This window comes from Ammospiza nelsoni, chromosome 2 (assembly GCF_027579445.1).
Source record: "Ammospiza nelsoni isolate bAmmNel1 chromosome 2, bAmmNel1.pri, whole genome shotgun sequence".
Lineage (NCBI taxonomy): Eukaryota > Metazoa > Chordata > Aves > Passeriformes > Passerellidae > Ammospiza > Ammospiza nelsoni.
This window is the reverse complement of record NC_080634.1, coordinates 13,660,200-13,676,549: the sequence shown is the minus strand read 5'-3', so window position 1 is coordinate 13,676,549 and position 16,350 is coordinate 13,660,200. Positions and strand designations below refer to the sequence as shown.

The following is a 16,350-nucleotide window of genomic DNA, read 5'->3' as shown; positions in this document are numbered from 1 at the left end:
GTGTCATTGGAGAGGTGGCACTGTCACCCTCAGAAATCTATAAATAATGGAGTCAGAAAATAAACTCCCCTTTTTTCTTCACCTTGAGAACAGCAGTGTGCGCTCGTGTTGTTTCGTGTCCTATAGTGACATTTGCATTGCTTGAAAAAAAATAATATTATCTATCAGCACATTCTCTATTGGGGATGATCATAATGGGCCTCAAGCTCAGCTGGAGACTCAGGATGATAACAATAGATGTATTTTGACAGAAAAGAGAATAATAAATTGCAGGTCTGTGTGAGCATTATTCAGTAATTCTATAACAGGGGGGAAATAAGGGTTATGTTTCTTTTTGGAAATGAGACTCCCAATGAATCGGACATCTCGAAAGAAAGACACTTAGCAAAAATAAATGTAACTACAACACTTCATTAAAGTAAAAGTATCTTTACTATTAATATACAAATGGTGAAGAGTGACAAATAATTGATATACTTTAAGCCATACTTTCAATGTCTTTCATAAATACAAAACCAGCATCTGCGATATTACTTCTTTTTACAGTATAGAGATATATATATATACACACAGCATTTCATAGGGACATAAGATTCTGAAACAATAAACAAACTAGCTCCAGTGGTAGCTAACTTATCAATATATAATTCAGGTGGCAGATATCGCAAGTGGGCTGTTGACAACGTGTGGAATAACGAAAACCATAGATGGTATGCTTTAGCTCATACTGTACACAGCATACAAATACGTACCGACTGCTCAGTGCAGCAGGAAAGCCTTTTTTATTTTTTTCTCCTTTTAAAACCTTGTCTAAGTAGTTCAAAACTCTTAGTCAGAACTCTACACCATGAGCAATAAAATTATCTTCTGGGGGAATCTGACTCCTCTATGTATTTGTCATTGATCTGTAGAGACTCTGAGGGTTCGTCTTGAGTTCCTCCAACCCTGCATTTTACATCTGAAAAACCGTAGCCTAATTACAGGGGTGAGTTAAAGGATGTGGCAGGGTTAATTCCTCCTCTTCCCTGGTTTTCAGAGCTCTCGTCACCCTGCCTTTTGGCAGTGCCCTTCAGCAGCCTCCCTTGCTTCAGTTGCTCCCCTTTTCCCTTGTCAATGGTAAGGAGAGATGCTCCCAGCCCTCTCCTGGCTCACTCTTTGGCACCTGTTCCCCCTGGCTTTCCCGAGCTCTGTCGGCACCGCGTCTGGTCGCCTCGCCCGCTCCCCATCTCACCTGTCACCTAAAAGCTGCCAATACAAATTTGGCAATAAATATTTATCTCATTTCTCTGGGCTAAAAATGGCCAATATTCAAGTTTGAAAGTCAAACATTACGAGGATCTCAATGCCTCTTAAGAGAAAAGATAGACTGGTAAACTGAGAATTCTCAGAACCTGATCCAAAGCCAAATTTGAAAGGCTTAGTTTTGCTCAGGTCCAAGTAAATTGACATAAGAACACATATGAGCAGTGGAAATACTGAAGATCACTTAAAACTTACAGAACTGCTGTCAAGTGGACAGGGTATTTCAGGAACTTGAAAAAATCTGAAAAAATCTGGAAAAGGGGAGAAGAGTTTTTTTAAAAAGATTTATTTAACCATGGTAGCTTCTCATCTATCAGAAAGATTATCTGAAGCTAAACAAGGAGATTTAAGAAGGATCATTATTTACTTAGAATGTTTTCATCTTCACCTAAAGAAGTATTGCAACCACAATGAGTTATTTAAAGAGATGTTTTCTTTCTGGACATAGTAATGTATGGGATAAAACCGTCATTGGATATTCTATCATAATTTCCTCATCAGTAAAAACTCCTGATAGAAAAACCTCCTCTGCACAAAGTGTCAGTAGGAGTCTGGCAGGACATTTGAGTTCCACTTACACCTGGAAATCTGGTTCACAAAAACAACTCCATCAGTTGAGGACACGCAGAGCCTCGCTGAGATGGTTGAATAAAATCCAGGTCCTGCTGGAATAGGTTTTTGTCTTAAATCCCGGGGGCCTGGATTGAGACCTGGATTCCTGCACTGTGACTCTGTGCAACGGTCTTAGCATCCCTCCATAGATCAAAGAGCTCTTGAGCTTTCTTAGTAAATGGTATTTTTGGAGGTCCTTTAATCAGGAGTGAATATCCAACAGACACAACTATTCTGCAAAGATGTTTCTTCCTACAGCAGCTTACACAGCGATGGTGAGGCTGCAAATGATTGCAAAACAAACATTCTCTCCAGTTTATCTCCAGAGGTAAAGTGCTGGGAAGATGCTCCATAGCATCTTTCAGATTGGAGGATTTAATGTTTCAGATTTAATGTTTTAGGTCTAAGCACTTAAATAGAACTAAGGAGACTTTCTATCTGACTCTTGAACTTGAGAAATTGGTCAAAACACCCCTACACATCCACTACATTCTTCATCTATTTGAAACTTTTCAGCAGTAAGACATCCACCATGACCCTCATTGGAATCAGGATCTCAAAAATTTTTGCAAATTTTTGTTTCAAATATTTATGTTATTTGAAAATAATACCCTCAGATTGATTTAGATGAATATTTGAGAATATTTGAGCAGAAAAGTATGTGACAGTAAAGCTTTCAATTATTTTAAACAGGCTTTGTAGACAAATTATTGAAGATTTTTCTTTAATAAAGCAGAGTGGCATGCTATCAAAAGGCACAAATACATTTCCATTATCTGGTCTAGGAAACAGAAAAAAATGGCATGATGATTATACTACAGTTTGATGATTGGCACTTAAATAAATAATCAAACTAATTACCATCATAAAAAGAAAGCCACTTTTGTTTGGATGAACATCGATGCAGAGGCTGAAGACAGCAGCTGGGATTTACTGCACCAGGGACTGGTGTCAAACAGCCTTTGGAGATGATGGCCACGGTGTAACTATGTTGTAGATATCTATGAAGAGATAGAAAGTTGGCCCAATCCTGCAAGGTCTCTTAGGAAAGTACATCCATCTTCCTGCTCACATCCACCCCACTAATGCCAGTGCAGTGCCACAGAAGGGGTGAGTTCAGCCACACAAAATGTCTTGCAAGACCGAGGCCTGAATAAATTAATCTTTGTCACATTAGGCATTAGCATCACCAGAATAGCAAATATTTCTGCAACCACAAAAAAATCTTATAAGTCAAAAAAGGTAAATAAACAAACAAAACCAGGAAAAAATTCTCCAGGGTACATTTGATTACTAAATTGTAAAATATTAATTAAAAATTTGTTGTTATTGTGGAAAATCAGAACTCAAGTCCACTAAAAAACTAAAAAAATACCAAGGAGCTTTAAGTAATTTTACTTAATTGTACTCCTTTTTTTTTTTTTTTTGAAAAGAGATTGTCACTGCCACATTTTGTTCAGTACTAATTTCAATGGCTCCCTCCCACCTTGGTCCCTGGAGTATGTTAGTGTAACAATTCAGATTACTTTTACAAATAGTTATAATTTGTCAACTCTTCTGACATTTCATACTAACACTTAAAATTACTTTAGACAGTAAAAGTGACATTTATACAGATACCTGTTTTTGTTTGTTTTGTTTTTTTTTTTTTTTTAATCTAGAATAGGAAAAGAAAATAAACAAATGTTGTTATTCCAGTTCTACATATATCTTACAAATTACTATGTGTAAATTATTTCCTCATTTGGAAATATTTGGAACAATTTTGAAATATCAGTGTTCTTCAGCATTCTTTCATAGTGAGAGTTTGGTTTTCTCCTGCACAGCACAGAGATAAAGCACAAGAGATAACCTATTAATCCATAGACCAAAAAGGTGTGCTTGGACAGTCCATCAGAAATTTAGAGCTGTTTTATTCTCAGCCCTCACACAGATCAACTGCCAAGAGACATAACAGCAAGAAGAAATTAAATACTCCTGGAAACAGCTTTGATTTGTAATGCAGCATAGTGGGAAATGCTTTTGCTTCCAATATTGAAATAATACTGCAATATATTTTGCTTGTAAAGAGTAGCACAGGCGTATTAGCAATAAATGTGCTGACAAGACCTCTTAAATCTTCTAATCCCTTCATACTCTAATTAGAGACCATATCAGGAAAAAAAAGAACAAAAAAACAAAACAGAAAAAAACACCAATATAGAACCGTTAGGTCATTTTTTTGGGTTTTCTTTGTGTAAGTTCAACTAAAAAGTACTAAAATTTGAAATGCATCTGCAGTTGAGCCTAGACACTGTTAGTTCTGCTACATTGTATAGAAACCTTCTTTTGGAAATGATCAGGCTAGCTTCAGAAAAAACACCATTTGTGCAGAGAAGATTGAATGGTGCCATCCACATTTGTCTCAGCAGGTGAAGAGTAAACTATGTCTACCATCTTCATCCTCATCCTGGTAAAAATATTGTTCGAGAGGAGGTTCAAGCCACACCAACCACATAATTCTCAGTTGCTGGAGTTGTCCAGGTTCCTTCTGTGAATTTTGATAGAAGAAGAAAGCCCAGCTGCAAATACACACTTTCTGGAAAGACTAAAGTCCATATAGATAAATAAAACAACTGTTCTTCAAATTATATGTTATGAGCAGGCCTGCTTGCTATGTGCTTAGAAAGAACCAGGAAACCTGATTAAAAATTATCAGAAATCTGATAATTTCAAGCAGTTATTTAGTAGTACTGCCTGCCCATTATGTGGGAGCAACATTGAGTATTCATAAATTAATATCTTCGTCTTTCCTTCATCCAGAATTAGTGTCAGCATTTAGAGATACTTCTTTTCAGCAGTTTTCAATTGTAATCTTCCATGACTTTCATCCCATATTGCCATCTCCTTTTGCCCATTTTTTTTCACTTTGGTTCTGATTTTGTGGGAACTTGGCCTCCTATCCTAGCCACGCCAGCAGTATGCCTCTGTCCTCAACTCCTTGGTTCATTTTAGCTATTTCTCAAAGTGAGGAAAAGTTGTAAAAAACTCATAAAATAACTTGGTTTTGAAAAATAAGAAATATCTAAGAAGTAAATATAAATATATTTATATTTATATATATTCTCCTCAGCTCTTTCAAATGCACTTAAACTTGGGTTGACAAGAAGGTTATTATGATATACATTTCACTTTCAGTTTTACTGTACAAAAGTCAAAAATTACAAAGACTTCAAATATGATCAAAATTCAGATGGAGCAAGCACAATTTGATGAGTAAAAGTACACTTAAACCTCATGCATGACTTAGATGTGGAAAATTCACAACTTACTCTACCAGTTACTCCTGACAAGTAGAATTTTCCAGTCTAGTTTTCTATGTGGTTTATCATCTTCTTTCAAAGCAAGGCTTTGAAAAGTTTGGTAGGTGTGGATACACTATGCTGGAATGGAAACAAATTATATTGCTCCACTTAGTGACACCACTAAATCAATTATTAATTCATATGAATGAATTTCAGATCAAATAAATCAGTCAAATTTCCTGGTGGGGAGTGTTGATCAGAATAATATAAAGGAATATCTCAAAGAAAGCTTGATTTGAAAAACATGTATTTGGTTAAATATAAGATTGATTTACTCAATAATTTAAAATTGTTCCAAATTGCTTAGACAAAGTCGTTTTTCCATCTGTTCTCACATTGTTCTTAAGACAAAGGGTATAAAATCATAAAGGGAAAAGTCCTGATTCAAAAAGGTCAAGTTTAATATTTTATATATTGATTTGGGGAGAAAATGTATTTACTTCATTAAACTACAGTTTTATCCCTTAGCTAAATGGTTTGAACTAAGACAAAAATGAAAAGCCTGTATGTATAAATATGTTGGGACAAATTTTGTAAGTTTTCATTTGAAGTGAAGATTATGATTAAAAACAGATTTCTTTTTATGCCTTGGCTGCGTTTTAGTTCACATATAACTTTCAAAACTTTCATACAGAAAACCTGAATCACTGAAAATCCTGGAGTCTTTCAGAGTCACACTCTTGTAGTTAGGATGAGGCCAATAGACTGTTGTGAAATATTTAGCCAATTTTTGAGCTTGTATATTGTGAGTACTAGATTTTTAAAAATGTATTTATTGAAGAACCCAGGAGAAAATGCAGTGGCACCCGGCTCTGTGTTGAAGCATTTTGTTTTTTTGATTGCCTCAAGTGATAATCACATCTGGAATGGCTATGGAGTGTCAGCCAGAGCTAAGGTCTTAAACATTATACTGAGACTGGTTTAGTTGTTTTATTTTTCCTAAAGGCAACCTAAAATTTCATTTTATTATAAATGGAAATAAATACATTATCATACGGCACTTTATGCATGTAGCTTGCACTGTAAGATCTGGAGAGGCCTGATGTGATTGTTTGTGGTTAGGAGTGCTTCAGAATTTTTCTTCTAAGTAGACACTCTTTTTCATATAATAAATTACAGTTCTTATTCTGCAGATTTTTCAGATTTATAGCATGGGACTTGGTGTCAGCAAAATTACATACTAAAACCATTAACAACCAAACAAGAAAAAAAATATAGAAAAGAACTGTAGACAGGAACTGTTTCATCATATGTACACATGTACTAACTATTCCAAGCTTAAGTTTCCCAAGAAATTAAGGTCAGCTGTAAAGTTTTGGTCACAGGATTACTTCAATCCAAATGCATTATCCAGACAGCTGTAGTTTATCTTATTATGCTTTGCTATCATCTTCTTTTGACTGGATGATATCGTTAGCAACTTTGATTTCTATGGTTTCTGGATTTAAAGCTTCTTTGCCATTTTCCTCCTTTAGTGGCAGCTTCCTATCAAAAAAAAAAGAGGAATCATGGTAACACAAAAATAAAACAATCTGTAATTTAAGTCTATAACATATATACAGTTCATATAGGTCACAGTGTAGAACAATAGTTTTGTTTTAAAGTAATGTATAGTTATTTTTTTTATGAGCACTGAGGTTCTTTACTTTTAAAGCAATTCATATTAACTCTTTCCACTTCTATAAAGCCACAAAAATCACATGGTAAGAACATGGGTGCTTCTCAAAATGCAGTTCTTCAATAAGACAAAAAAAAAAAGTCTAATTACTTGACCCAAGAGAGTACAGAGGTATGTGTTGCCTAGAATGCCTGTGAAACACAGTCAAGCTTTTTGCTTGACTTTTAAATCTTGATTAAACACTTTTTAGTGCCTTTCCTAAATGTAAATTCAGTTGCATACAAAAGAACACAGCTATTATTGGAGATTATGGATTATGCCAAGACATAGGTAAAGTATTTCTTCTAGTGCAGGAGGTAATGGAAATCATCATTAGAAAGTTCTACAGTTTAATTTTCATGGATCACATATGTAGCATCATTAATAACTTACAGCTCTTTTAAGACTTGTGAAAACTCTGAGGATCTGGCAAAAGAGTCCCCACCCTTTTGAATGTGATCTCATTGAAAAAGGTCTTTAAAAATCATTGATTCCCTTCTGCCAGTAATTAGCTGTCGAAAAATATAGCTGTCAAAAAGATGCATGGTTTACTGAGATGTTCCTGTAATAGCATCTCCTAGGCATAAAACCTCTTAATCATGATTCCAGTTTGGGTTTGCTTTCTGGGTTTTTTTTACTAGGGAATAGTATGCATGTGCCTTTTTTATTCATAATAACTGTTAAATGTTTCAGTAAATTTCTGCTTTGCTTGATTCAATGTCCCGAAGAGCAATACAATGTTCAAAACCTGTCTGAGGAATCTTGTAGGAATCTCTTATTACATGGTAGTGTTTAATTGCAGAAAATAAAACAAAACAATACCTGAATTCCCAGTCTTATGAAATTTAAGTTGTCTGAAATGAACTAAGAAAGATGCTGTTTATCCAGAAGTTAAACAATGAGCGCAACATGTATCTGAGAGAAATCAAAGATTAACTTGTTCTACTACAGTAAAATACATGGGATATATCATCAGATGTCTGGCTCTGAGCACAGAGGGAGGTATCTGCTAATTGTCTGTTTCTCATGACAAGCCCAAAGGAAACAGATTTCAGCTCACAGCAAGATATCTGAAAGAATGGAAACAACAGAATCAACATAAATCTATTTTTAACAGAAGGTAAAACACTGGGGCAGAGGAAGGGCAGCTCGTGAGATGCATTTTTGGTAGGCAGGCATGTGGGTCAGAGGTCTGATTAGGCAAAAAAACATTACAACAAGTATTAAAAAACCCCCAAAACCTAATTTAATGTAGTTTTAAGAAAAGCAGAGTAATCTCTCAAAAGATAGTGCTGGAAAGAAGGAACTATTTAGTCAAAGTCAAAACTGGGGAATTGAAAAATTATACTGAATGGAAATTTAAAGAAATTGGTTTAAGTGGATTAAGACCATGTTACGAAATACTTGAAATAGGAAGATTTGCTAGAACCCAGTTGAAAGAGATTGGACATCATTGAAATCCATACTCATGCAAACAGTGAGATAAATTTGCTTTTACATGCAAGCAGAGAACAATAACACAACAAAAGCTGTACACAAGTAAAAAGTTTTATGCATCAAAACTTTGCTCATCACAAACTCCATGCACCATTCTTAAACCTTATTGTATTTTAAAACTTGTGGGCTTGAGTTTTCTTAATGGAGTGTGAATTATGAATGCACGTTATCATTAGACATTGTTCTTTTTCCCTATGACATTTTTGTTATTTTGGAATTTTGGTTTCCATTTGCTTTAAATACATATTTAATCTCTATTAATAGATTAAATATATTTCCTCATTCAATTAATTAATTCAAGTTTAAGGATTCTAATTATACCAATTTTTCTACACCAAATTTTTCTTCAGCGACATATTAGAAAGAATTTTATATTTTTCAGCTGAGCAGACTAATCCTTTCAAATGTTTATTCACTTTATAAAAAAAAGATGTTTTTAAAAAATCCCACAAAAACCAACAAAAAAATTTCTCACTTTAAGCAGATGTTGGCTTCTATCAATTATTAATAGCACTGCATGTGGCCTATCATCAACAGTCTGCTGATACCCCTACAAAACTTTAGCTTCAATATTTACTTATTTTATAGAAAAATGACTCCTAGCCATTTTGATACTGGAATTCACCCAACTGCATTAATACTAAGAGAAACTCAACCAATATTAGAAACATATTAATGTCAGACTAGGAATATAATTATTGTACCACATTGTATGAGGTATTTTATTCATATTACAAAAGTGTGATATGTAATGCACAGCTTAAACTGATTTCCTGCCAGCATGATTAAAACTTGTTGACTTCCATATAAAGTGCTTTGGGATAATCTGTCATACGTGGATTCCAAACGTGGCTTTGACAAGGATCATCTGAGATAAGGTAAAACATAGTTTGCCAAATAATATACTGAGCAAAGTAATAAAGAATATTGTTGTAAGAAGAAATAATCTCTTTACTAATTAGTTCCCACAACTTCTTAAATTGCATATGAATTTCTGATGTGTAACTTGCTACTATTCAACATAATTCAATAATTGTTAAAATATTTTATCTAATTTAACCTCAAGGCTTATCTTGTATATCTTTAAGACAGCCAGAATTACTCATAATGAACCCCACCTTGCTTCACTCTCTGCCTGAAATGTCCTTGAAATTTTCTTTCCTGCAAGCTAAGCTCTCCCCTCCAAGATCCCTTCTGGTCATCCTCACCCTGCCCAGCATGTGTTTTTCTGGCTGTTGTTGACCAAGTATTTTTGTGTTATTCCTACTGAGAGGCTGATTTCTCCTCTTCTGCATCTTCCCTTTGTGTGTCTCATTTGTACTTTACTTTACTCCTCTGTTTCATTGGGTATGACCTGTGGCTGAGTCAAAGGTCTTTCCATATTCCCCTGGTATCAATGGCCCTTCACCATCTCTTGCACCCTCTTCTCATCTTTAGTTTCACAAGTGACACTGTCCCAAATCTTTAGCTGACTTGTGTACAGCTGTGCTTTGGGCTGCTGACACCTTTTGCCATTGGTTGTGAGGGAAGATATTACTAAGAAGGAAGTTTTCGTCGTACTAATATCTCTTAGCAGTCCTATTTTTGCAAGGACGTAATGCCCATAAAATACTTATCAGTTGTTCCTAGGAGTTAGTTTTTCAGGGGTTTTGTTGGTTCTTTTTTTGTTTTGTTTTGGTTTTTTTTCTGTCATGACAGTGGGGACTGTCATGACAGTCTTTCCCCATCCCCTAAGACAACAAAATATTTTTGATTTTAACTTTCTCATATTTCACTCCTGTCAGCTGATCTAATGATTGTGACAAGCAGAAGGAAGTGAACTGGATCTTTCCTGGTATCATGTTTCCTGCAAGATACATCTGATTTGCAAGATCTAGTGCTAAAAATAGTCTTGAATCATGAACAAATATGGACCAGGTTCTTTAACCGCTAACGTATCCAAGGCTTGCTGGACTTGTACAATGTTTACAACTACATTCCCCTGACTCTTTAGATAACTGTGGGTTTTCCACTGTGCCCCTTATTATAAATTCTAATACGAAGAGCAAACATATCAGCAACATATCAGTCACTCGACAGATTGCATAATTATTTCATTAACACAAGTTCAAACTCTCTGTGCACAGCTTCTTCATATGGCTTAATGTGCTGCTACTTAACTCCCTATTTACTAAAAATATCAATGGCAGCTGGTAGCAAACCTTTTTTTTTTTAATTAAAGGTTCTGGCTCCTACAGTTTTACATAATGGCAAAAAACGAAATTTCTTCATATTTTCAGAAAATAAAAAGACTGTTTTGAAAGAACACCCTCTCCTTTTAAAGAACTATGATTTCATCAAATTATCAACAGGTGAATTTCTGTATTTACTACATAATCATCTTCATAACCTTGATGCCTTGAAGACGTCATGAGATAAGAGATTTTCCCAAAACATGGAAAGCGTTGGGATCAAAACGAAGAAAACTTGAAGGTTTCTTCAGGAATTTCATCCCTGGGCACAAGGCTGGTGGTATTATTCAGAAGGCCAGGGCCTGTGAGCATGGCTGCAAACTGCAAACTGGTTTCTGTACTGAGAATGTTGAAGGGATGGGAAGGGGAGGTGAGGAAATGGAGCAGAGGCCGCCCTTCAGCACAATTAATCTAACTCCACTGTGTGGACTTAAATACCAAACTAAGCTCTCAGTTACATGTATGAAAGCAGGAAGGGACCACTCCAGTGAGGAGCTGGGTTTCTGGAGCACAGTATCCTTGTGCCCCATCTTCAGGATGTGTGTGAAGATGCATGTGAGACTCAAATTAGGGCACTCCTGAGAGCTAGGAGATTGTTCCCACAGGGCAGTTAAAAATTGCTGGGTAGGTGGTAAAGACAAGGTGCAGCAAAATAAAAATTCTTTGTACTGCTGTGCTCAGCCAGTGTCGGTAAAGTACCATGATTTAAGCTGGTTATTGTGAAAACCACACCAATCAAACAAACCCTACCCTCACACACTGCCTTGCCACAGCAGACTCCTCTGGTGATGCTGTGTACCTCCCCTCAGAGTGTGGGACTTCCAGTCTGTCCACACAGCCAAGATCAGCTCGTGTGAAACTCCAGGGAATATCAGGCTACTTACTCTGGTTCTGTGAGGGGAGTTGTCTCATTTGGCTCATTTACTGGACTCCCATCTTCATGGCTGGTGATTCTTTCATCCTCTGTTCTCATTTCTACTATTGGCTCTTTTGATCCATCTTTCCTAAAAATTATTAAAAGAGTTTTAGTCTCTTATCATCACATTAACTACGTACATTGCACATAAAGAATTACTAAGATCCTTTCTCTCAAAAGTTGGCAAAGAGAAGGCAGAACAAATTATCAGTGACTAACACCACCAAGACACATTTAACAGTGTGTTCCCAATTCCTTGAAGTCTTCAAAGCATCCTGTATCCATGGTTACTTCCCTAACTCTGTAAACATGATGAATTAGCATCTCAAAAGAGCATTTTGTTTATGACTAATAATAAGGTGACAGCTTCTTCATGGGAATGGATGTAAACTTCCCTAACCTAGTAAAATAACGATTGGATTTGATGCCTAGTTATATTTGAACTTTTCTGGCAGTGTTAAAGAGCTGTTATGTGAGTATACACACCACAAAAGTGTGCTTTAATCTCCTGGATTGTGACAACCCCAGCTGCCATTAATGCAAAGAGCCCTTGTGTGGTAAAAATTGAAGCCTTTCTGCTTTTGCAGGTAGAAAAAACTGTTTCTACATCATATTTCCCCCATTTGAGGAACTGCTAGTCTCTCAAGTAAGTCAATGTACAAATATTGTGCTAATGACACAATTAATTATAAGGAGATGGAGCAGTGAGTGCTGTCATTATGATTTTCTTGGTAAACAAAGAATCATAGAATAGTTTGGGTTGGAAGGGACATTTATAGGTCATCTAGTCCAATGCCCCTGCAGCTAGCAAATCAGGTTCTTCAGGGCTTCATTCAACTCTGATTTTGAGTGTTTCAAGCAATGGAATATCTACAGGTTGTCTCTGGGCAACCTGTTCAAATGTTTCACCATCCTCATGGTAAAACAGATTTTCCTCATGTCCAGTCTAAATCTACCCACTTTCACTTCAAAACCATCGTCCCTTGACTTTGTAAAAAGTCTGTCCCCATCTTTTTTCATAAATTCCCTTTCAAAGGGACTCAGAAAAATCTTTATCTCAGCCTGGCCTCACAGAGAGTGCTCATCCCTCGGATCATCTTTGTGCCCTTCTCTGGATTTGATCCAACAAATCCATGTCTTTCTTTTACCAAGGACTGCTGAGCTGGATGCAGCACTCCAGGTGAGTTCTCACCAGAGCAGAGGGGCAGAATCACCTCTCCTGAATTTCTGGTCATGCTGCTTTTCATGTAGCCTCGGATACCTTTGGATTTCTGGGATGTGAGCACACATTTTTGGCTCATATCCAGCTTTTCATGAACCAGAATCCCCAAGTCCTTCTCTCCAGAGATGCTCTCAGAAATACAGATGTGATCTGGAAATAGATCTGGAAATATCTGTTCACTGCCACAAAGTATTAACATTACATATGAATTAACAATACTTATTTAAAGTAATAATTAACTTTTAGACAGTTTTGCTCTCAAAAAGATCAGATGATACCTGAGATATATATATATATATATATATATGTACATACATATACATATGTACCTATGCATACATATACCTATATATACCTACATATACCTATAGTTATCTATATATATTACCTATATATACCTATATATATGTGTGTGTGTGTATATATATATATATATATATATGTATGTATGTATATATGTATATGTTTGTATGTATGTATGTATGTATGTATGTATGTAAAACCCTTCTTTTGATGAAAATATTTTATTCCTATATCCTGGAACAGCACCAGCTGCAGTCCAGAAACAGAGGGAAACTGAGTTATAATTACTTTTATATTTAACAGATTTTTTCTGGACTGGGATGTTGTAGGGAGCTGTTAGATGGCTACAGGCCACACAAAAAACCTGGCTAAATTCTTCTCTAATTAATGTCTCACATTTTCATACTGTTTCTTCAAGATAATGGATAAAACAGGATTTTGCAACAGGAAGTATCAAGAAAACTCTTCCATACTCTGAAAGTTATCCTTAAGGAATATCTTTGTAGGTTAATAAGAATGTAGCCCAGACAGAGAAATAGTGTGAATAAGAATTAATAGGTAAAAATGTAAAATATTTCTGTCTGATAAAAAACTCCAAAATTTCATGTGCTAATTTATCTCTGCAAGTGACACTTAAGATACACAAATGGATACAAAGCTCATTTTGGTAGATGATGAAATCAACTTTCATGGCTACTTCATACCTGGGAAATATTAGGGATCTAAGTTGGACTGGTGGATGGATTGGTGAGTTCTTCTTGCTTTGTTGATACAACTACAGTCTTAAAAACAGTGTTGCATGACAAAAGGACCAAAAAAATGCTACTTGTGACCAGCAGTCATGTATATTTACAGAAGGGAGAAACTGTAGCATTTCAAATTTTAAAGAAGGGAAATTGATTTGTAGGAAATCCATTATGTCATCAGTGTCTCTGTGTGTTACATGGATTATATCATCATTGTTCATTATATATATTATTATTTACTATATATATATATATAGCTTACAAAATGTAACCAAGAACCATATCATAAACCACCCAAAAATCCAGAATGTAAACTAGCATATTTAAAACAGAGAAATGTCAGTGAATTTTAGGCAATATCAGTTACCATTACATATATTTAAATGTTGACTCTTCAGGTCTCTCCTGGGAGTTTAGTCTGACAGTTTATTAATGCAGAGAATAGGCTAAAATAAGACCTGTCCCAAATATTTTAAGCTCTGACTGACTGAAGACCATTCTGACAAGGAAAGAAATATGATTAAACAACATAGTTGTTCTTGCAGAAGAAGTGCAACAGAAGAATTAATATCAAGAGACGAGCTCGGTGCTTTTTTGGGACAGCCTGGAATAGCATTTGATAATAAGACGTTGATAGCAAGGTATAAACTGCTGTCAAGTGACATTTCCAACTTTATCTCCCTAAGGTCTTCCCATTTAGGAGAGTCTGTACACCAATTTATAGTTGGCCACTCCTTGAATGGGAAACTTCAGCATAAACTGAAGTGCTGTGCTCAATAGGAAAGGACAGCTGGGTCAGGGCCAGAAGCTTCACATCTTGATTCTATCGATCTGGACAGGCTGGCTTCACAGGATGGAAAAAACACTGCTAGTCTTCCTCTTACTGTCAGATGTGGAGAATTAGGAAATAGCTGGTTTAGGTAATTTATTCTATTATGAAGCATTATAAATACTTTTCTGCCCTCTCACAACTGGTTTTGTCCTGTGGAGTTGTTTCTGAAATGGCAACTCTTTCAAGAGGAACCCAACCAAGATGTGTAGCCAAGTGACCTAAGAAAGACACAGCCTGAAACCAAATAGCCAGAATTAAATCCCAGAAAGGCACTTACACCTCCACTACTGACAATGGAGACACCTGCTCAGCTATGAATAATGAGGGCTGCAAGATCTAGTGTGCTCTACATCCATCTGAAAAGGGATGGGACCTAGGAAGCTGAAGGATAATGAACAATAAAGCCTGATTATTGGGAGAGTAACATAGCAGTTGGACCAGCAAATGTTATTTAAACCACACACAGACAGCATTCTCAAATATTACAGTGCATGTGTAAGTTGCCTACCAGATGAACAGGATGAGAAAATTATGGGTTTTTCCTAGTAAGAAAAGGAAATGTTTAAAAGGAAGGACCATATGTAATCTTCTTTCTAGTTTACTTATTGAAAACTCAGTAAATGTCACAACTCTAAAGTGTGATTATTTTATGTAATCAGTACTTGAACTGTTTTGCCAGAAATCTCACTATCCACTCTAATAATTTAAGAGACCATACTTTCACCATATTTTCACCAATGATCAGTTCATTCACATTTGTGTGATGGAGTAGCCACTACAAAAGAGTATTTGTGAGAATCAATATCAATTATTTCCCATTCACGTTTAGCAATCATTGACTGTTGCTATAAAGAACAATCTCCCATCACCATTTCACCTACATCCAGCTCAGAAGTCCTATTAAAAGAAAAAAAACTGACAAGATCTTTCATTCCTAAAGTCCACAGACAAGAATCAAGGCTTTCCATCAAGTGCTATATCTAAGAAGAAAAACTCCCTCACGGATTTTCTATAATACCATGTCCTTCACTCGTGGATTTACTGGCACTGTCACAGCCATAGGCCGAGTTTCTGGGTGTTAGCAGCTCAAAGATGGATTTGCAGAAATGGAGTTACAATGATCCATTACCTGCTCCTCATGAACCAAATCTGTGTCTCCAACTAGTACTGAATTACAATTGATTTCCTTTGTGTCGAGCTGGACAAAGAGGTCATCCTAAACTGAGCTACAGCATATTTCTTTTTTGTGTCTCAACTTTTCTTTTAAAGGCAATAAACAACTCTACACACTTCAGAGCAGCACTTTTCCAAGTAGTAGAAGCATTTTATTAATTCCCTTTGCGACACCACAAAATGGCCATAAAGCTAATGTAAGTTGGACAGCCAACTTTTTCTTTTAAGGATGTTTCCAACCCATGTGATTAATACTCACAAGTAAGCGGCTTTTCCTTCTTCCAGTTCTTTACTTTTCCCACTTGAACCACTCTTCTTCCCACAGATTCTCCTGGTGATGCACATGAGCAATCCGCATTGCCGTACAAAGAAGCAGCTAACATCAGTCACAACCAGGATTAACAAAAGGGCTGCCACTCCCAGGCCAATGACAGCACCAAGTCCAAGACCATTAAAAAGAGTGTCTTCAAGGAAAGAAAATTAAGATATATTAATAACACTAGTCCTAAAATGTA

The 16,350-nt window shown here is 36.0% G+C and overlaps 1 protein-coding gene across 1 annotated transcript in view; it reads right to left on the bottom strand.

Moving 5' to 3' along the window:
* Positions 1–413: 413 nt before the first annotated feature.
* Positions 414–16,350, bottom strand: part of NCAM2 (neural cell adhesion molecule 2) — a 272,795-nt gene continuing 256,858 nt past the window's right edge. The window contains exons 16-18 of the mRNA XM_059493913.1: positions 16,095–16,299; positions 11,528–11,647; positions 414–6,743 (exon numbers count right to left, since the gene is read on the bottom strand). Coding sequence (XP_059349896.1) covers positions 6,632–6,743; positions 11,528–11,647; positions 16,095–16,299 — 437 coding nt within the window. The 3' untranslated portion in view covers positions 414–6,631. The remainder of the gene's footprint in view (positions 6,744–11,527; positions 11,648–16,094; positions 16,300–16,350) is intronic.